General features: G+C 37.5%; 1 protein-coding gene across 1 annotated transcript in view; it reads left to right on the top strand.

Moving 5' to 3' along the window:
• PCCA (propionyl-CoA carboxylase subunit alpha) overlaps window positions 1-21,159 on the top strand; it is a 273,150-nt gene that overhangs the window by 68,951 nt on the left and 183,040 nt on the right. Inside the window, exons 7-9 of the mRNA XM_054654777.2 lie at window positions 8,028-8,159; window positions 14,731-14,767; window positions 20,619-20,697. Of these exons, the coding sequence (XP_054510752.2) occupies window positions 8,028-8,159; window positions 14,731-14,767; window positions 20,619-20,697 (248 nt within the window). The remainder of the gene's footprint in view (window positions 1-8,027; window positions 8,160-14,730; window positions 14,768-20,618; window positions 20,698-21,159) is intronic.

The following is a 21,159-nucleotide window of genomic DNA, read 5'->3' as shown; positions in this document are numbered from 1 at the left end:
ATAACAAATTGAGTCCTCTCTTTCCACCTCCAGTATTTGAATATACATATACTACATTTTAAGTAGCATAATTATGCCTATCTCTCTATATATTATAAATAGCTATATGCTGTGCTTGCATTCTATTCCTAGCCTACTTTAAGGAAGGCATGTTTGGGACCTGGATAAGACTTTTTTTATTTTGTCCTGCAGAAGTTTGTCTGGTCCTTCTCGTAACTGATTAATGGATTTTCATGCCTCTGAATATTTAAAACTATGGAGACAGGCATTAACAGACTCATGCCAGAGTTAAATAAACCAGTTAATATTTCTTAGAAGGAGAGTTTAATGGGAGTATATTAACACATCTCCCTCCCTATGGTAAAGGTTAAACATCGAAACTGGCATCAATTGGCTTATTTTCAAGTAAACGAGTGTATTCTATTTTTCATTTTTTTGGGGGTATTGCTGCCCAGCAATTTCCTTGTGGTTGAAAAATGCTTTAGTGTTCTTTAAATTCAGTTTTAAGAAGTAAGACAAACTTCTTGCAGCTGTGTTCAATTTTAGGTAAAGCCTTTTTTTTTCTGCTAGCTTTTTCTTTTCAAAGGAAACACTTCCAATGTATTACTTACTCTTGCAGTACATGCTCCTGTTTGAGACAGTGAATAAGATATTTAAAGTAGCAATGTAGTGTCACAGGTAGTGACATAGCTTGTGTGGGGGTTCTGACTTCTACATTGTAGTGTGTTTTGGAGCCAAGTAACAGTTCTGATTTTGAAGCAGAATTTGGAAGAAGCCATGAGACCTGACAGGCTGGGCAGCACAGTTCTTTATTACCACCTTCCTTTGAAAGTTACCTCAGGCACTGTTACTTTGCCAACTGCCAATTTATATTTTGCTTTTGAGGCTACTTCCTGTCACAGTGTACCTGCCTTGTGCTTCTGAAGCTCAAGGTGATTGTAGTAATCCATCTCCTTCCAAAGACCTCTAACAACACAAAAGCCAAACCTCTGCAGAAATAACTGTAGTAGTCAAAGGCAGGTGTAGAGAACAGAAGGCTGCTACAGCCCTTCCCTCTTGCATATTTATGCTTTTCCTTACATCACATACTGTCTTCACTGGGCTATAAGCTATACAGAAAGCTTTAATTTACTTCAGCATGGCTCATCTTGTAAAAATATTTGTTCTAATGAAGGACGCTACTTGTATGTGTTGTCTTTTCTCTCGTGTGTGTTGGTGTAAATGTGTGTGCATTGTAAAGATCCTTTGTCTTCAGAAGTTCTGCTTATTTAATTGTAAACAAGATTGGAAGAAACTTTTCTTCACTGAACTGCTGGAGAATTACTGCTCTCGGTGATCCATGACAATACCTAGGCTTTTTACTGATTCAGGCCCTTTGCAGCTTAAAAATAAACATCAGAGAATTAAATTTTCCATTTATTGGTACTGAATTTGCAGGTTGATGCCTGCACAAATCATTGGCCACTCCTGTGTATGCTCTTAATTCTGAGCCTTCAAGACAGCAGCAACAGGGCCAAAAAATTGGAGCTGATAGGTCATGTCTGTGCAGAAGGCTTCAGGATGTTTTTTCATGTCCACCACATTGTATTGTAGAGTGTTTTACCAGTTCAGTATTTCCTAAGTTATTGAGTGGATGCTTCTTATGATATATTTTTATAGTAGATTTCCTTGAGGAATTCCTTCCCAATGTTGAATGGACAGTTCCTGAATTCTGAAGTGTTTTATGTACCTGCCTTTTTCAACTGATGTCAGTGTGCTAGTGTTAGTGGATTTTTTTCTCCCCTTTTTCCCTGCTAGTACTCCTGAATCTTGTCTGACTTTGGATGTTTCATCTGGATTTTTCTGTTCTGCTTGGTTTTTTCCTAGATTGTTTGTACCTCTGTTGGACCTTCCTTTTGCTGCCAGCTCAGCTTTTCAGCCCTGCATTTAGCTCATGTGACTTAGAGGCTTTTTGGCCCAGCTGTCTATTCCAGTCATCTTTGAGGTGTGCTGCTTATCTGCTCTGCTTTGTATGTGTCTGCAGGCATCTGCACATTCAGGTTTGTGTCCTTCTGATGATCTGTAAGCTGTATGTGGGGGATTGTGTTTGTGGATGATCCCAATTTTTCTGGAACACTGTGAATACCAGACTACTTGTGCCTGTTCCCTTCTCCTTTGTGTCTGCCTCCTTGACTGGTTGTGTGGCAAGAGCATACAATGGTGAAAGAATTAATTAGCTGCATGTAAGAATTTAATAGAAACCTTTTCTAGTTTCTCCTGTAAAGAAAACTTGTGGGTTAAAACAGACTCTGGAAAACCAGACTTATCATAAAGTTTCTACTGAAGGTCGTATCTGTGGACCATCCTTCATAATCTTACTCACCAATAAATTCTTCAGTAAGCGTGGTAACTTGTGCTGCCCACACTTGCTGATCTTGCTGTTACCTCACTACCACAGAATCTTGTTTCTGTTTGTCTTCTGCCCTTAAGTTGTTGGAGTACTTGAAACTATATGTCCAGAGTTGTTTTTAGCAGTGGCTTTGATGCTTCAAACTTCAGCCATTCTGTGACTCAGAGAAGCATCATGTATGTTTTCTAAAAGCAACCTTAAAACAGTAGTGCAGATTTGACAAGAAGAGCAGGTCAATATGGCAGCATGCAGCCACCCTCCAGAGCACCTCAGAGTTTGAGGATGTGCCATCCTCCCAAAGAAGGTTCTTGTTCCCAGTTGTATGCACCAGCAGCTCATGGTCCTTCTTTCAGTGCCCATAAAGCTTCTCTGTTTAGCTCATTTTGTCTCATGAAAGTGATGGAAAACGTTTCTTACACAAGAAATAGACCATTGTCTGCCATGTTGGTCAGCTGAGGAGTGTTTAGGCCGGCCTTTAGAGAAGGGGGATAGATAGGACTGTGGGCAGGCATGTGCAGGAGGGGAAGGAGAGAGGATGAGGGAAGAGGAACTTGGTTGGTTGCCTCAGTTACTTGAGGGCTGTTACTGTCTTCTGTTAATATTACCCTGAGTTGAAAATATCATATGTAAGTCTGAATTTGAGAACCTATGATTCAGTGGCAGCATGCAATAGATTGTTCGGGTTCTCCTGTAAAGTTTCCTGAACTTGTTTAAAACCAGCTCTGTGTTCACATAAAAAAGCTTATTTTCAATAAAGCAGAGCAGCTACAAATGCTCCTGAGATCTCTCTAGCCTTTCAGCCATTTCTTCCTGAGAGATGAGAAATACTTCCCTCAAACTACTCATTTCAGGTCCTAGGGAATGAACAAGAACAAAGCCTGCATTATTGTCACTGCTTCTGTGTGGAAAGATAACTGTAGGGGCTCTTGCACCTGGAAGCAGCTGGGCACTTGGAGTATGCTTTGCCACATCAGCATGCTGTGAGTGGAAAAATCCCCTCATCCAATGGTCCTGAAAGAGGAAACACAAGATTCTTGATAGCACTGTTTTGTACATGGCATATCTCCTTGTTGGTTGAAGCTGCTCCTCTTAAGCTGATATTAACATGCAGATTCAAGTATCTTGGCTCAAATGAGGACACCAAAAACTGTGTTTAATTGTCCATAACTAACATAGTAGAAGACAGAGGATAAGTTTTAGTATCATTTGTTTTGTCTAAGGCTGAGTTGGAACTGTTCAATCATTTCCTGCAGCTCCAGGAGGCCTAGCAGTGAGTTGGCTGCTTTGCCACAGATTCATAAGCCCACAGAAGAGTATATGTTGCCAAGTATATGTGTGTAAAAGTTGCTTATGCAGTTTCCCCTCCTTCATGCTTTCTATCTTTAGTTCTGCTTAGGCTGTCACTGAGACTGAATCCACTACTGACTGTATAATACACTAATTGTGAATATCTACATTCATAATTTCCAGGAGGAGGAGGTGCAAAGGGAACTCCCCTTCTAGATGGTCTCTTTAATTACCTCAGGAGTTTATCAGATGGGCAGGTCCTTTCCAGATGTTGAGAGTATGATGACTTACAGTAACATAGGTCTGTTTGGCCCACTCTGTTTCCAGAGCAGTCAGATGTTTGACAGACTGTGTGACTGTGATGGTCACAACTCAATCAGGAACTTCTCAGAAGGATTTTCCAAATCTTGCCTTTGCTTTGTACTTTGACACTATGTTTAGTTTTTGCTATATTAGCTGCAGTCTCTGAGGGTAGACTAAGGCTTTTGTCTGGCATAAAAGAGCCAACCACCAAACCAAAAGGAAGGGAGAGTAAACTGCTCGCAGTTCTTATGGCATGACTATTAGACCTGTTGTTACTGCTTTCAAAAATAGTGGGCTGTTGGGGAAAACTCTTCAATATCTGATACTTAAAACAACTAAAAATTAACTTTTTTGCATGAATTTTTTATGAACTTGTTCTTCTATAAAATATTCATTATTATTTGCCTGTACCTTTCATTTTGCAAAGTAGAGCAGTGATACACAGATATCACAGGCATGTTTCTAAACAAAGTGCTGGTGCATGTTTATGGTGAAACTTTTGATGTGTTTTCTGCGGCCAGATAATTAGTCTTCAAGGCTGAAATATGCTGCTGGATGTGTGGAGGAGTAACAGAAGTTTTGGAAGAACTTGTTTGATATGCAGTGTGTAAGCTTGTATATGTACAGCAGAGGTTTTAGTACTTGTTGCCACACTGACAAGTCTGTGTGTGAACAAATTGGTAAATCTTTGTGGGAGCTGAAGATGTTGCCACTGCATTCTTTCATATGGTCTGGTTTTGGTGTTTTCAGTATCAGGCAGTAGGCAGTAGACTTTTGAATGGATTGTTTAATAAGTTTTGTGAGTGTGGGTGATGAAGAACCTGGGGCACTTTTCTGGTGATGAGCAGAGAAACTTTGGCAGAGGGCTTGAGCAAGCATCTTTGAGTGATGGGGTATTAAATTGCTGTAGCAAGACTTGCAAGACTTTGTCAGCTTATGGCACTACTAAACAAAGTCTTTTTTAATGTGCTTAACTAAAGTTAGTTATGAGTCATGTCAGAGAATGCACAACTTTCCAGTGTAAGAGATGGTTAGACACACTGCCTGGAGACCAGCAGAACCTCCTAGGTTTGTTAAATGATTTTTGATTTATGGATGTTGCAGAATGCAGAATCATATGTTTTAGGTGTCCTTTGATATCGTATTGAATTAAACTATTTAGTTTCAGATTGTTGATGGGGAAATAACTGGCTGTGGTGGCTGCCCCAGGTGACTGATGTTATGAGGGAATAGCTGGTTGTACTGTGCTGCTGCTTGTTCACCATGGAAGAGCTGATCTGTGTAAGGTACAAAGCTTTGAAGCAATTAAAGCCAAAAGCTGCATATGTAGACAAGTGCAGTAAATTCTGACCTATGAAAAGTATACATTAAAAAAAACCAAAGATACAGGTTGCAACAGGTGATATTTGCACTAGAGTAATGTGAATATGCTGCACATCATCTGTTACTTAATTTTTAGTAAGTATTATAGGCTGTGTCCATGTGGAATGTTACAGCTCTACAGGATTCATGTAACAAATATATTGGATGCAGAGATTAATTTCTTGAAATGGCCTGCAGTGTTCCTTCTTAGGTGGTTCATTAATCTTTCCTGAATGGTACTGTTCTCTTCTTATCCAGCTATCTGGGCAGGAGCAGGGAGTGAACTGGGCACTTTGGAAGTCCATACCACAAATCAGTGAGATGAGACAGTAGGTCAAGACTGAGGTCCCCTGTGGGCACTTGGCTGGAAAGGTGCATGCTTGCTGATGCCATCAATGTAATTTTTATCCTCCCCTGTGACCTCCAGTTCGAATGAAGATTTTTCATTTTCTGTCAGAACAAATAGGAGAGAAGAGAAATACTGTAAGAATATGGAAGTAGGCTGCAAGCTACAAGTCTGGGATGGTCTGTTATGGCAGCAAAAGTTTTGAACCTGATATCTTGACCTCTGAAGATCTCATGTTTTTGATGGTAAACTCTGAGAAGAAAGTGAGGAGAGGAAACAATACGTGGTGAAGTTTGAAGTGGTATTGGTCAGGATGCAAATGCTAGTATTGTGGCAGAAACTGTGGAAACAAGGTATGTCCAGGTTAGAAGTGTGATACAAGAGGGACAGTGTGATCTCCACTTGTCAAGTGTGTAAGTGATCCTTTTCCACAAGGTTTATTGTGATTGGGATACAGTCTGATGATAGAACTCTGCCCTGCCTCTAGGTGTATGCAGGTGCCAATTTCTGCCTCTTATTAAAAGAGGAAGAAGTATGAGTTTTCAGGTTGTTTTTGAAACAGTCAGCTCCAAACTTTGTGTCACTGTGGTTTCATGCATCAACTCCTTGCTTTGTTTCACTTCTCCTTTAAAAAGTGGATTTTTTCAAGTGCCAAAGGATCTGAGCACTACTTAATTATGGATCTGCATCCTTGTTTTGGTCCTCCTCTCTCTTCCTTCTTTGTATTACAGTCTTCCCAACTTTCTAAGACAGCTGTTAATCAAGTTGTTAATTCCTGAGTTGCTAAGCTAAGAATCCCAATGCAGTAGAGAATAGGTAGGCAGAGATAAATCCCCAGATGGTTCATTGTGAGTCAAAGCTAACAGTTCTTTGATGTAGCAGAACTGATGCTGTGCATTTGGTTTGGGTGTCCTTGCACTGAGCTTCCTTGTGTGTCTGTAATGCTCACCTGTCTTTTCTGGGTGATCTTTCTTTCCCTGTTAGCTGGGATGGTATGAAATAATCTACACAGAGCTGCTGCTGGCACACTGGTCCTGCTAGGAGGCTGCTGACAGTGCAAACAGTGACTCCCAAGCATGTTGAGATCTCTTGGCTCTTATAACATCACAAATAGGAGGATGTTTCCCAGCTTAATTGTATTTTTCCTATGTTCTGGGATTGGATCATATGCTTCCATCATGTAAATACACACAGCTTCAACAGATGACTTTTTGTCGTTGACTGTAACTATATGGTTTGTGTAGCTTAAGTATGTGTCAGAAAGACAAAATACTAAGGCTTGAATTGTGATATAAGAAACTGCTGTTTACTATTTTGCTAGAAGTGGTATTAAGTTAGCTGCCCATTGGCTTAGAAACAAGTTGGTTTTAGACATTTTACAGATGTCTTAAAACATCTGGGGAGAAGAAAATAAATGTAACTTAGAAAAATTGTGCAAGGCTTGACTTGTAAAAAAAAAATTTTTTTGTTTCATCCTTACCCCTCTTTCTTCTTGTCTTTCTTCATCCAGTACAAAAGATATAAAGTTACCTGAAACACATGTGTACTTGCTATTGCATCAGTAACTTTCAGGGAACAGTTCTGATAGAATTGTCTTTAACTTAATATAGTACTGACCTGGAGAAGTTTGAAAGAATGCCTCTGAATAACCTTGCTGAAGTCTATTGTAGGCATAGAGAAACAGGAGGAAGAAACATGCAGCTCAATGTTTTACCTACATATTGATGTTGAAGTATTAGAACATTTTATGTTAACTGCTTTCCACGTTATTATTGGAGAAGAGTTGCCTGAAAGAATGAGGAAATGTTATTTCACTTATTGCTTTATTTTCAAGGTCTTTTATCTGTTGAGTTAAAGACTACATTTTCATTGTGGTGTTTCATTGAGGTTTGATTTTAGGAATGCATACTAAATAAAATTTTAAGGGGTGTTATCATTTGGCAAGTGCATCTTTTATCATTTGGCAAGTGCATCTTTGTAAATCACTTTTGGTTATTTCAACAGTGAATTAACAAACCTGTTTTCTGAAGGGATATTTTTAACTTCCAGGCTGGAGTACTTCCACTTGCAGCTATTTTTCTCTGGCCTGGCTTTTGATTTATACAAATGCTAATTATAGGGCTTTGAATCTGTGTGTATACATAGTTTCACAAGGTCATACACATTTTTAATGAAGTGTCTGAAATATTTATATATTGCTCTGTTGTTATGTAAAGAGATCACTGCCTTATAAGTCTTGTACTAGCTCAAAAAGAGAAAAAAGTTAATAGTAATATCTGTGTATGAAAAAGCTGATTTTTATTTTTGTCTCTTGAAGTTTTGTCTTCATTGTCTTTGCAGGCATCAGAAGGTGTCACCTTCATTGGACCTGACACACATGCTATTCAAGCTATGGGAGACAAGATTGAAAGCAAATTGTTAGCCAAGAATGCAAAGGTCAACACGATCCCTGGCTTTGATGGAGTAGTCAAGGTGAGAAATCATTTAATTACTGTCTGCCCACTGTAGGAACAGTGTCTAAATCAAAGTATACCTATTGAAGGTCTGATGCAGAATCTAATTATAATTTCCTCTTCTTTTTCAGTAAAATGTAATTAAAAATGAAGTACAGATTTTAACTAACAAGAGAGCTTTAGAGAAGAGGAGAAAGTCCTTGATAATAAATGATGTATTAGGAGTTCTTCAGTGGAGTCTCTAAAACTACTTTGCTTTAAATTTAACATGAAGGCAGGTAGATGTGTAAAATGTCAGGTGTGGGTTTGACTTATTTGCACATCTTTACATTTCTCAGGTCTTCTTGTTGGCCGAGATCTTGACAGCTCTAAGTGAAGTGAAGTTTGTTAAACTGTGTGAAGTTTCCATTTTGTGGTCTGTTTTGATGGTGCATATCTCCATGTGTTGCAAAATTCAGGATGAGGATGGGATGGGGGGGAATTTGACGGCTCTTTATCAGAATCTGCAGCTAATGCTCTTTGTGTATTTTAGAAGGAATGGCTTCCAACGGTTTTGTAAAAAAAGAACTTATTTCTTTATAGTTTCTAAGGTTAAATAAGGTATATCTTCATTTTTGTTTATTTTCTGCTATATAGATTATGTTGGATTCTTACATGCTTTCCTTTGTGTCTTAATATATTGTCTATGTTAATATAGTTAAGCTTTTCTCTTTTAAAACCTTCATTGGGTAAAACTAAAACTTGGTACGTTTGAAAATGTTGACCTCCTGGGTTGAAAATTTTTATGCTTTACATGTCAAATCAAATTTTTTTTCAAATGAAGATTGAGTAAAACTTTAAGTTGCATGGAAAAGAGTGTAGTAGCTAAGCTGGGTTTTAAACTCTGTTAAGAGACAAATTACCCCCCAAAACCCAACTAAAAGTGAAAGGTAAATAGAATACAAAGGGGCTCAGCCTCCACAAAATTACCTGGTCCAATGAGGCTGCCTGGAGAACTTGACTAGTGAGAGAGAATGATAAAATCACAAAATAGCTGAGGTCAAAATGCCCAAGAGAACTTTTCAGTACTTGTGATGGAAATGCATGATGTTTGTAATGTCTGGAAGCAGGATAATGCTGCAACAGGTAAAAGTGCAGACTTCTTTCCCTTCTGGAGGACTCCATATGAGTTTTGGACTGGAATTCGTGGCCATGTTGAAGTCTGGGAGTGGCAAATTGGCAAAGTTCAGGTTTTTGTTGTATGTTTTAGCAGTCCCTTGTGTATATGGTCCTTTAGCACTCGTAAGGTTTAACAGCAGCCAAGCTGTTGGGCATAACATTCTTTGTTCTGATATCCTGTATATTCTTCTAGGACCTGTATATTCTTCTGGGAATCTTCAAAGTAACTTCCAGAAAAGCATCTAGCTAGGAGATAACTTTGAATTAATCATTTGAACACCACAAAACATTCTCTAATGTAAAATTAAATACTCAAAATGCTGGTTTTCTTATTGTATCAAATTAAAACTTATGTAGGGGTCTGCTATTCTGCTAATAAAAGAACCCGAACCTGATAAAGTAGGATAATGGTTAAGGAACAGATAGGCCTATAGCCAGTGCAGCTGAGCTGCTTTCTTGTATGCACTTGTTTTGTAGACCTTCAGTTGCACTGTTTTTGACAATTATCTGAAGTTCCTGACACAAAAAGGAAACTCAAGTGTTGTGGTTGGCCATGGGCTATATGCAACAATACCTTTAAAACCAAATGAACTGGAATGTAGGCCTGAGTTGACAACTCCAGTCTTCTGCTATTGAAAGGATCTATGTGGTAGTTTCTTAATCCCAAAGTGTCCATATCATACCAGTTTCACCTACCTCAGCCCTGCACGAGTTCTGATTATCTGAAGAGTCTTGATGAAAAAGAGTACATATCTAAAAACAAAAACCCCAAACCCAAATTTGCAATGTGCCCACCAAATAAGAAAAAGGAAAGTCCACAGACATTACCAGCATTGTAGTCTCCATCAAAAAGTGGAGTTGCAAATTTTAAGCTAACCAGTGCTTTGATTACCAATTATAGGAAATAAAGCTTCTGATAATTGATAGTGTCACACTTGCTATGGATCTAAATATGTGCCTGTGTTTGTTCTCTGATTTCCTTCCTGTGACAATGTCTTTTGCTCAAATGAATACCCAAATAATTAGGTCATATAGGATGCCTGATCTTTGGTTAGAGCTTGATAGGCTATTTTGCAAATTTGGACTAAGATAGGAAGGGCAAAGCTGGATGATACCAGCTCTAATCAGAACAGCAACACAAAAGGAACTAGAGACTGTTCAGGATTTCTGCCATTCTGTGGGAGACCTGTTTTAGTCACAGTTATGAAGCTTTCAAAATCCTTGAGGGCTCTTTTTCCTGAGAAATAAAAAAATTAAAGGACTTAGGAAGGAGTTAAGTGTTTGCTTGATGCTTAAGGTGGTTAGATGTGGCTTCAACCTTAAAAAGGACTTCATAAAGCTGGAGGAAAACTGCATTTATGCTTCTGACAATGCTAGAAATTAAGACAGATCTGTTTCATGTGTTCTTGTGGATGAATAGTTAAAGTAAACCCATGGCAACAACTTCTAGTGCTTCATTGTTCAACTCAAGACTGCACTGAAAATCTTTGTTACTAGAAGAGTTGTCTTTATCCTTGTTAAATAGTGCTGCAGATACTTAGGTCCTTCATGAATAAAGGATATTTTTCCTCTCTTATGTTGCTTAGCACTTAGACATAGGAGACACTGCTAAGATTTTGTAATAACATCTTGGAGAAATTGCATGCAGAAAAATTCCCAGTGAGTAGTAATTAAATTAGAAATGGAAAAGAACGAAGCCCTTCAACAGTGTACTTAAAGCTGGAAGGATTGAAGAGGAGGATGCATGGCATCAGACACAGCTAACTGTTCTTGTACTGGCAAATGCTCTAGCAAATATGAAACTGAGAGTGGAAAGATGTGGAATGGAGAGGGCAGTTTGACAAAGAGTAATTTTCTTCTCATCACTGGTTCAGTTTCTCAGTTGGCTAGGGCAATTGAGAAATCCAGTTTGAACATAAAAGGAACTGGAGTCTTGTGCTGTCAGCTAGAGAGCCAACAAAAGCAATCAAAGGTAATTAATTTCAAAATGTGTAACTAGAATTAGTTTTATAAAACCCGATTGGGAGATGTAGTCATAAATGGTTTTAATCCAAGAATTAGCATTAATCCATGTGAGCAATAGCTATACTAAAGTTAGATCTAAGATGATGTATTGACTGTAAACAACTAAAGGGGAGTAAGAGACTAGAAAGTGGAGGCTGAGTAATGAGCATAAGAACATGTTGTGGTGAAAAACTGGGAAAGGAATGGCAAGGAAAGAATGATTTTTGTATTGTTTCACCATATACAGCCAGTTTGGTTTTATGGCTGGTAGAACACAGCTGGGTGTAGTCACAGAAGAATAATGTCTGTGTCTACTTAGTTTCACTGATGTCAGTAAACACATTGGAGGTCTTCAGCAAGGCCCTGAATTTACTGTAGGTAAGTTTTGGGTGCCTGTTTTAGATGAATTTTTGTACTGGGATATGGATATTGACATTGGGATTGAATGATCACTGTTGGAGAGGTTGTTAAAGATTCTGGATATGAACTGGACGTTCTCTAAGGCTAAAACCCTCAGCCATGAAAACCATGGTGCAGTTCTTCATCATTAAAACAATGTTTCACAGTTCTAGGAGTCACTTAATCAGCTTTACCCTGGCACTCCCCTACATCAAGACGGATTTGTTTTTCTGTCTCCACCTGCTGGTACCTGGTTGAGAGGCATGTACATGAAAATAGGAGGATAGGAATTCTTATGCTAAAAGGAGTATTTTATGTCTCTTTAACTTAATGGAATCACCTATTTGTGAAAACACTTGACATAATTTTATAACTCCTAGGACTTTTATTAACTTCTACCATTACTTGAACATTTTTATTTGTACAATAAAAGGTGGTGCTAAAATTATATATTTCTTTACAGTTTCCAGTTTATTTTGGGAAAATGGTAGTGTAGCTAATGTGCTTTTGGAAGAAATAGTAGTAAATCATTGAGGACTTTTGCTTTTAAAAATAATTTAAAGCGTTTTTAGTACCAGTGTGGTTTTGTATATTTTGCACATATGGACGTGTGTTTTAGGCAGTATCATAGCATTCACTTTTTTGCTACTCTTGTGCAAATATTGTGTATCTGTCATAAGTTTTATATACCAAAAAGCTAAAATAACTGTCCTAACTTTCCGAACTGTTTCTGTATTTATGCAATCAGCAAGTGAAATTCATGATATTTTAAGCATATATTCAATATACCTTCTTATGGAAAAAGATCAAAAGACTTACCAGAGATTGCAAGATATCAATTTTTTTTTTCCTTTTAGTTTTTCTCCTTAAATCACAGCATATTTTTGTTTTCTGGTTCAGAAATGCTCTTTGAAAGCGAAAATTGGAGCATGCATGGATTTTTTTTTTCTCATGTCTTAGCGTTTGGGTTCTAATATGTTAGAACTATAAAAGAAACAGATGTTGACACAGTGTAAATTAATAACTGTGCTGGGCAGATGACTAAAATCTTTTCAAGCCAGAACTAAGACAATTAGTGCTGCTGATACCAATCAGTTGTTACTTAAAGTTGTTGTATGCATGTGTAAAAATACAGTGGCAGTGAAAAGTTCCTCTATAATGATTTGCAGCTTGTCTTCCTGTAGATCACAGTGTATCAGTTAGCCACTTGTTTGCAGGTAACTAAGTGAAAAAAGATTACCCTGTTTGCTTCCCCCCCTTAATTCTATTTTGCAAATATGTGGGGGAATTTGCAAGAGAAAAGAAATGTAAAAGTTTCCTTCTCAGCTATAATCGTGGCTCTTCATCAGTCATCACTCTTCCTGCATTTTGTTCAAGAGGCTCTAATTGTCTGCATTTGGCAGGTTTAACACTTCCTGACAGAGAGGCTATTAAGGGGAAGTATTCTCGCATAACTGTCACGGGCAGGAACAAAGAACCTTCAAACTCAATGTGTGGAAACCACTAACATTCTTAAATGACCCTTTTCATGCATTTTATCCCTTTAAGCTAAAATTTGGAGGGTGCAGGGTCATGGAAAGCAGCAAGGTGTAATAAAACAGTAAACTCTTGAGGTTTTTTTTTGGGGGGGGGGAGTGAGGGGCAAGTTTTTTTTGCTAGATTTATCTCTTGAGTTAAAAACAATTGTTATTTGGAAAAAATCTCATTAACAGATGTGACTGGAGTAAAAAGACTTAAAACTGATGTTGCTTTCAGGACTGCTTTGAACTTAACAAGCACCGATTTGTGGAGCAGACTAGCTAATGAAAGGAAATTAAATTTTCTGACAACTTCCCCTGCCAGCCCTCTTATTCTTCATGGGGCTGTTACTAGGTACTGAAGACTTTTAAAGAGGATTTTGTTTTATTATCGGACATAAATGAACCAGGTATGAACATTTCTTATGTATTTTTTTTAAAGTTCTGACCTGGGTGCTTTTAAAATGGATTGCCTTGAAAGCTTTAAAAATATCAGGTTTCAGTTTAATGTTCATAAGTCAGCCCCCATAGTTTCAGACACACTTAGCAGCTGGTGGTTTCCAGACATTACTGCCTTCTATACAAATTCTTTAATGTATGTCATGGGATAGTATAAATATTAGCAAATTTGGATGGAATTTTCAAGCTTAACGTGTACCACGGTAATTTAACCCTTTTTCTTTCTAATTTTGTATAAGGGAGATAGACTGTTATCAGTAGAAATAACTACTGTAGGGGAAGTGATTTGGTTATTGAAATGTAAGTAATTGAAGTACTCTGGTTTTTATTCACTGAGTTTCCCAGGACTTTTTCCTGTACCAGGCTACAGTAGTATGAGACAGCTGAAGCAATAGGTGGCATCAACAAAAGAATTTGTAAAGTTGGCTTATGTAGCTCTTAAATGAAAAACAATCATGGGAATCTTCTCCTTTCAGATACAGTTTAAAATGATGCATTTAAGGTTTATTTTGTCTTCATAACGCAGAACTTCCAAAACTGAAGTGTTCTTTCTTGAGTAAACAAAACCCATTTGTCTTTGAAGAAGTTCTACAAGGTTTTTTTTCCTGAACTTGAATTACTCCCAAACAATAGAGAATCAACTCCCCCTACTGACAGCAATCAGGAAAACACAAGGAATACCTGTGAGGACAGAAACAAGCTGGTAGTGGACAAACTTTAACGATCTGATTTATGGTCCATTATTGATTGTAAACGTCTAAATTCTAGCATTAAATTCCTACAACTGCAGAAAATAATTTTGCGATCCTGGTTGTGTTTCCTGTCAGCTGATTCCTCGTTGCTTTGAGTTTCTCAGTGCACTAATGATGAGGTAGAATTTACATTCCACTTATGGTATTAATTTTACATTCCTCTGGCTGAAAAGGGTCAGGAGGTTGTAAAATCAAACATTAAATGAATCGGAGGAGACAGTAGTGCAATATATGACTGCCCTCAGGACATAGTGCAATGGCTGATGGGATTAACGTTGGGTCTCATTTCCTGCTTTTACAGGATGCAGATGAAGCTGTCAGAATTGCAAGGGAAATTGGTAAGTTCTTAAATTAGCTATGGTGGGATTTGTGTGCCTCTCAGCAGACATGGTTGACTAAATTGAATGTGTAATAAGTAATCCCTATAGAACAAATAATGTTTTAATAGTTTTTAAGTTCCTTGTTGCCCATAGGGCTGGAGGAATCTAGGCATTAACGCCCTGTCTCTTAAATCATCAAATTTGACTTTTCAAACTGGACTTTACAGAACAAGTGCAGCCATGATTTGTGGAATGAATGTAATATGCAGTAATGAGTACCTCACTAAAGGAGTTACCTGAAAGTATATCTGCAATTGGACATGATAGTCAAAAGTTAGGCATGGTGTACTTCTCTGTATGTGGAGACTGACACCAGTGATGTTATGATCTTCATTCTTCATCGCTGTGTGGACTGCAGCTAGCTTGAATATGATCCAGAGCACCAGCCTTCTGTGCTTACTGCAATAAAGTCACTATTTAGCTTCTGAGTATCTTACAGAATGGTGAAAAGAGCAACCAGCAAATGAGTCTGGGACTAATTTTGGTGAAGGTTAAGTGTAATATGTGTTTAATGAGTTTTGGCTTTTATTTACTAAAGCTTGACATTAGTGAAAATGCTAAACCATATGCTTGAAATTACACGTTTTAAAATGCTTTCTAGAGGAAGAATCTAATGCAGTAAGATATCTGATTTTTCTTGGGGTTTTTCTTTAATTTTCCCTTTGAGATTGCAACCATGAGAAGCTATTTAGGTTTATCACAGGTAGATAAACAGCTTTTCACCTATGTCAAGAGCTATTGCTGTGCCTTTATGTGCCCGATAGAAAGTGGGAGTTGCACTGCTACAGATAACTTAGCAGTGTACGATCTTTCTGCTTTCAGTTGAAGTTGGGGCTTTTACCCTGCACTGGTTAACTGCCCTGAAACCCACTTTAGGCTTGTCTGACTTTCAGGCTGACACAATTGAAGTCAGCGTTTCTGTGAGTAGTCAGGCTTTGTGTCTTGGTTGTGAAATCCAGTGATAACTGATCACTGTCATGGGACCATTACCAAAAGAAAGAGTCTGTTAACCAAACTGGAACATTCAGAAGGGAACGGTAGATAAAATTTGGTTTAGTCCTGTGTAGTAATGTGACATTATTTCAGTTCACTTTCTCTTCAATACCCTTTCTTGCTCTTGTGTTTTAAAGATTTCCTACAGGTATTTTCTTAAACAGTTTTGATGAATGTAAGTTAGAAGGCATGCAGTGGCTTTCTAGACACCCTTTAAAATACATTCTTTTTTAATTTTCTTCTGAGTTCTTCTGGTGTTCTGTTGACTGGTTCCTGTCTTTGATATCAGTAGCACTTTGGAGGTCATTATATCAAGGCAGTCTTAAATCTGTGATAATAAAGTCAATTACAGACAGCTGGGTGGTGCTTTATTTAGATGAAAAATTCTTAAACTGCTTTGATAGAAGAAAGGTTTGTACTACAGTGCCATGTAGTGAAAGAAAAATATTCCTTCTAGCTTTTTCTCCACCCATGGTTTGACAAGTTGATCAGTTTGGTTAAGCTTCTGTCTCATTGTAATCACTGACCAGAATTAAAAATAGTGATTTTAATTTCAAAGGATCTAAGATAGAATGAAATTATAGTCTCTTGTATATATATGTAATGTATTTGTCCTTGTATATGAAGCACTTGATAAGCAGTGAAATACTTTCAGATTGTTTCTAATTTCACTAATTCAGTGTTTCAGTCTTCTAAGAAAGCTTAAGTAATTCTTAAAAAAGTGACTGTGGGTCAGTGCTCAAAACAGTAGAACTGTGTATGATGCTCTCTTGCTGCCTCTGTTTTTTTTCTGCTTCTCCCTGCTGTGTTTTGGCCAAATATCCAGTAGTAGTGAAGCATGGCACCTCAGAGTTGAGAAAGCAGCCTTTACCTGTTTCAGTGACTGTTATCTATGGATGCACATTTTCTAGGTGTGGGAGTGAAACCTTCTTTTTGCCCCTGATTTAAGATGTTTTCCAGTATTGTGTAGAGAATGTGACAGGGAAACTAGGTTAAATCAGAAATTGGAAGAAGTTCAGCCACAAATTGCTGTATTGGCTCCTTTCTACTGTCTCTCTTCTCTCTTTCTTGGTGTGGGCTGTTGTGCTCTTCTGATCCTTTCTGTAGTGCTTAATTACATTGGCCCTTTTCCCATGCTGCTTTTAGGTCTGTTTGTAGGATTGTACATTAAGAACTGCTGGCTTCTTAATTCTGAAGCATCAATGAAACTCCAGGAAGTTTGACTCTATTTGAAAGGATTGAGCAGCTATGAAATGCAGTTAGTTAAAACAAAATGAAAAGATGAACAAGATGTTTTTTTGTCATGTTTCATTTGACACGGGTTTAGTTAGTGCTAGCATTTAATGGATATTAATGGATTTAATAATGGATATTGAAAAGAATCTTGTATTGTCACATGGAACATTGCTCAAACTGATATTGCACAATGTGTTCTGTGGTCTACTACCTGCAACTTTATAAAAATGGGTAAATTACATCCTAAAACCATGGTGGCAGAGGGTGGGAGCTAACAGTTGCAGGACATCAGAAGTTTTTTTACTCCTTTTATCATTCTGATTCTCAGAACAGTAACTGTCCTGGAAACAAAGCAGTCCTAACTTATAGCAATACCTATTTAGCAGCAAGAGCAGGTGCAATGATCTTCAAGTCTGACTGCTTTTTGCTTTCTTGCCTCCTAAGATCTTTAACTCTATCCTTAAGAGGCGTGACAAGATTGGAAAACTATAAAACAAGAGTAGGTTTTAATCTCACATGCAATTTTAATTTCACATAAAGTGGCATCTAATTTGAGGGAGGGATTGAAAACCTAACACCTACTCAAAAACGTGTCTGCTTTGTGAGTCTTTTCATTGCTGTTGTTGTGGGTACTTACAAATAAGTGTTAGAAATTGTTTGCATGCCTCTCTTCCCACACCTAATCCAACCAATCCATGGGAACATACTTTAGCAATTTTGATTGCTACAAAAATGGAGAGTGTTGAGTACTGCATTATGATCCCAGTATCCTCTACCCAATATGTATGCAAAACTTAAATTTTACAAGGCCTTCCTTTCAGTCTTTGGTATTGGCTAAAGAGCTGCTCTGTAGCTGAGTTCAGCTGAGCTCCCCAAGAGCGAGCAGTGTGTAACCTCATATCTGGGCAAAAGCTCCAGTACCTTTATTTTCAGGTGACTGGCTAATTTACATGCTAACATATAAAGGTCTGTTGCAATTTTTCCTCAATCAGAAAAGCTGTATATATTTTTTCAAAACAGGCCTTACTTTATTTTTTTAAAATCTATTTCATATTTACTTAAATAGTGGCTCTTGGGAGTCTTTAGCTGCCTTGCTTACAAGACTTGCTGACATATTATCACTGTATATAAAAGGTGGGAAGGAGTGGAAGCAAAGGGATGCTACACTTGCTGAATGATACAATTAACCCATGTATACTCTCTGATAATTTAACCATGTGAGTTGTGATAGATGAATTACATTTTGAAGCATACAAAGACTTACCAAGGCTCATTTTTGATATGCCTGTTTGTTTTGCTTTGGAAACTAAAGAACAGTAAATTAGGACTAGATTCTGGTTACAAAATTAAAATCAGCAAACCATTCAAGAGACTGATATTGTTAGACTGAAATTGGTAGCATAATTAATGATGATTTTTTCAAATACATATAACACTGAATAACATAGATTAAGTGATGGAAATTGCCTTAGTGCATTTGCCATAATAAGGCATAAAACAATGCTTATTTTAAAATTTCACTCTTGCAGCTTTTGGGTTGGACAAGGTCTCCAGATGGTGATAGTATTGCCAGGGATTCACTAGTGTTATCCAGTAAAATCTCATTTCTTGCATGGAAGTTATACAAGATGTGCCTTTAGCTTTATTTCAAGATATCCGGTGACTTGTGTAGGAGCCTGGCAGCTGCCAGGGATCTGGAGATGCATCTACAGCATCAATAAAATGCTCTTGTCTAGGTGTTGCATATACTGCATTTCATGAAAATTGGTTGAACTTCGCTGTTGCTGTATGTAATCTAGAATTATTTTGAGTTCACCCCTTAATTTCTGGGATTATAGAGGCCTGGATCAGGGTAATTGTTACTCTGTGGCTTCTCCTGTATCCTTCCATGGGCAGTATCAGATACTTCACAAGAAAATCTAAGAGACTCTAGAAAGGTTATTTGCATGGCTCTGTTTGGTCTTAATCTTGTATGTTGTAATAAGAGACTACTTTAGACTCCAAGGCATGGAGATTTATAGCCTTTTGGTAATCCATGCCTATAGGAGCTTGGTTTGTGCTCTACATATGCTTAACTATGACCTCTCTACAGCTTTCAGCCACATGAATGCTTTACAGCCTGGGGTTTCACAGTCTAATAATGTGTTAAGTTGGAAACTATTTTATTGACACCCCCCCCCCCCCCCCCGTTTCTTTGTTAATTTAATGTTCTTGTGTACTGTTACTGCTTTTCTGCCTTCCAATCAACACTACTGTTCCTTATGCTTCTGTCATGCCTTTTTTTTTTTTTTATATCCATTTCAGACTTTTTAAGAAAACAAAGAATTTCCAGATCTTGCTGGTTTTAATTTTCTTCTCCTGAACCTCCTTTCAGTTAGATCACTGTGAGGAGGATGTGGGAATATTGTACTGCTGTCACTTAACAGAGCAAGAGTAGATCTATATTCCAGAAAGAAACTGTAAATATCAGTAATGCATATGACAGTAGACTTTTCCAAGACCACTTCTAGGAACCATATTCAGTTGTCTCTTTCTGTCCCCAGATCAAAGCCTTTTACACAATATATCTTCAGTTCTCAAGGACTCATGGACTCTTCTTGGCAGATGATATCAGATGGTCTCATATTTGCCTAATGTTGTGATTTTCATTAAATATTCTGGAGACCAAAGGCATTAAGAATTTTCTGCTATCCTAGAAATGTCAAAAGCGTTTTAATCAGATCCTTGATTTTTAGTTTTCTGCATGTTCGTGTAGAGAAAGGTGAAGTTCTCTGGTATGATGGAATTGTATCTGGAAGTTGCTTTGAATGAAATGATTTGAAATAAAAGATAAACAGTCATTACCAAATCTGCATTTAAACTGTGTGCTTTGTTACTGTAATTTTCTAGTTTTCAGAAAAGGAAGATCCTGCCTTATATCCATATTACAGTATCTTGCTCTATGAGTAAGATATTGCTGCTTATGTACAATGCTGACAGATTTATGCTCCTTGTTTTGTGGTTTTTTTTTTTTTTTACTACATGTGCATTTGGGGAGAATACTTTTTAAATTGTAAACAAAAGTAATCTGTGTTCTGATACTGTTACATTATATCTAAGCAGCACAGCTCTCAAGCTGCTGTTATTTAAAATGTTCTGCACCAGAAGTGTTGATAAAGATGCATATTTGTTTACTCAATCTTTAGACTTATTTTATGAAGGTCTACTAATTTTTGCTATAAATTAAAAAAAATATTATTTAGGCAGCCACAAAGGAAAGAAAAATATTCCTAAAGAAATGTGAGCTTAAAAAGGTCAAATGCCTTATTCATAAATCACTTCATTATTTGGAAATAATTCATTCAGTGTTTTTTTTGGTATAAATGAATTGGAGAAGACAGCCTTTCTTGGCTGTAGAAATTACTGCACTGACAGCTAAGTTTTGAAAAGAAAAAATTCTCCTCTGTTCTCCCTGCAAACAAAGTGTTTTAATAAACGAAGTTATTGTCTGCTGGCTTTATTGGACATGTGGTCAGTTGTCATGTTCCTCTGACCAACTGAACAAAGTTTGAACTTCTGTCTAATTGTTCCCCGCTGTTAGGCTACCCTGTCATGATCAAGGCCTCAGCAGGTGGTGGTGGGAAAGGCATGAGAATCGCTTGGGATGATGAAGAGACCAGGTGAGATGCTGTCCAAAAGCTTGCCTTGATGAATGCTGCAGTTACTGAAGTCCCATTAAGCCATTGTGAGCTGACAGTTGAGCAGATATGAAATGTTATACAGAGAAATTGGATATTATTTAGTTTTCTCCCTTTAGCATAGCGAGACATATACTTTGGAAGTTTGCATGTACCTATTTCTAATTAATTATTGCATAAACCTTGCCTTACAAAACATCATCCATTAATTTGAGTAAAAAACCAACTTTGACAACTGCCGTTAGTCCAATGTTAGACTGTAAATAACATTTTGCTGTATGCCTTTCAGAATGCTGATTTATTAATTTCTCTGTGTTAGGTAGAATATTTATTGGCCCTGATTCACAAACATTAATGCATGCCATTAGTTCTGTTAAAGTTGATGAGTCTGATCATTCATACGTGGGAACACATACGGTGTTACCAGAATGTGCTCTAATAAAT

This window comes from Agelaius phoeniceus, chromosome 2, assembly GCF_051311805.1.
Source record: "Agelaius phoeniceus isolate bAgePho1 chromosome 2, bAgePho1.hap1, whole genome shotgun sequence".
Classification (NCBI taxonomy): Eukaryota; Metazoa; Chordata; class Aves; order Passeriformes; family Icteridae; genus Agelaius; species Agelaius phoeniceus.
This window is presented reverse-complemented; position numbering and strand designations above follow the sequence as displayed.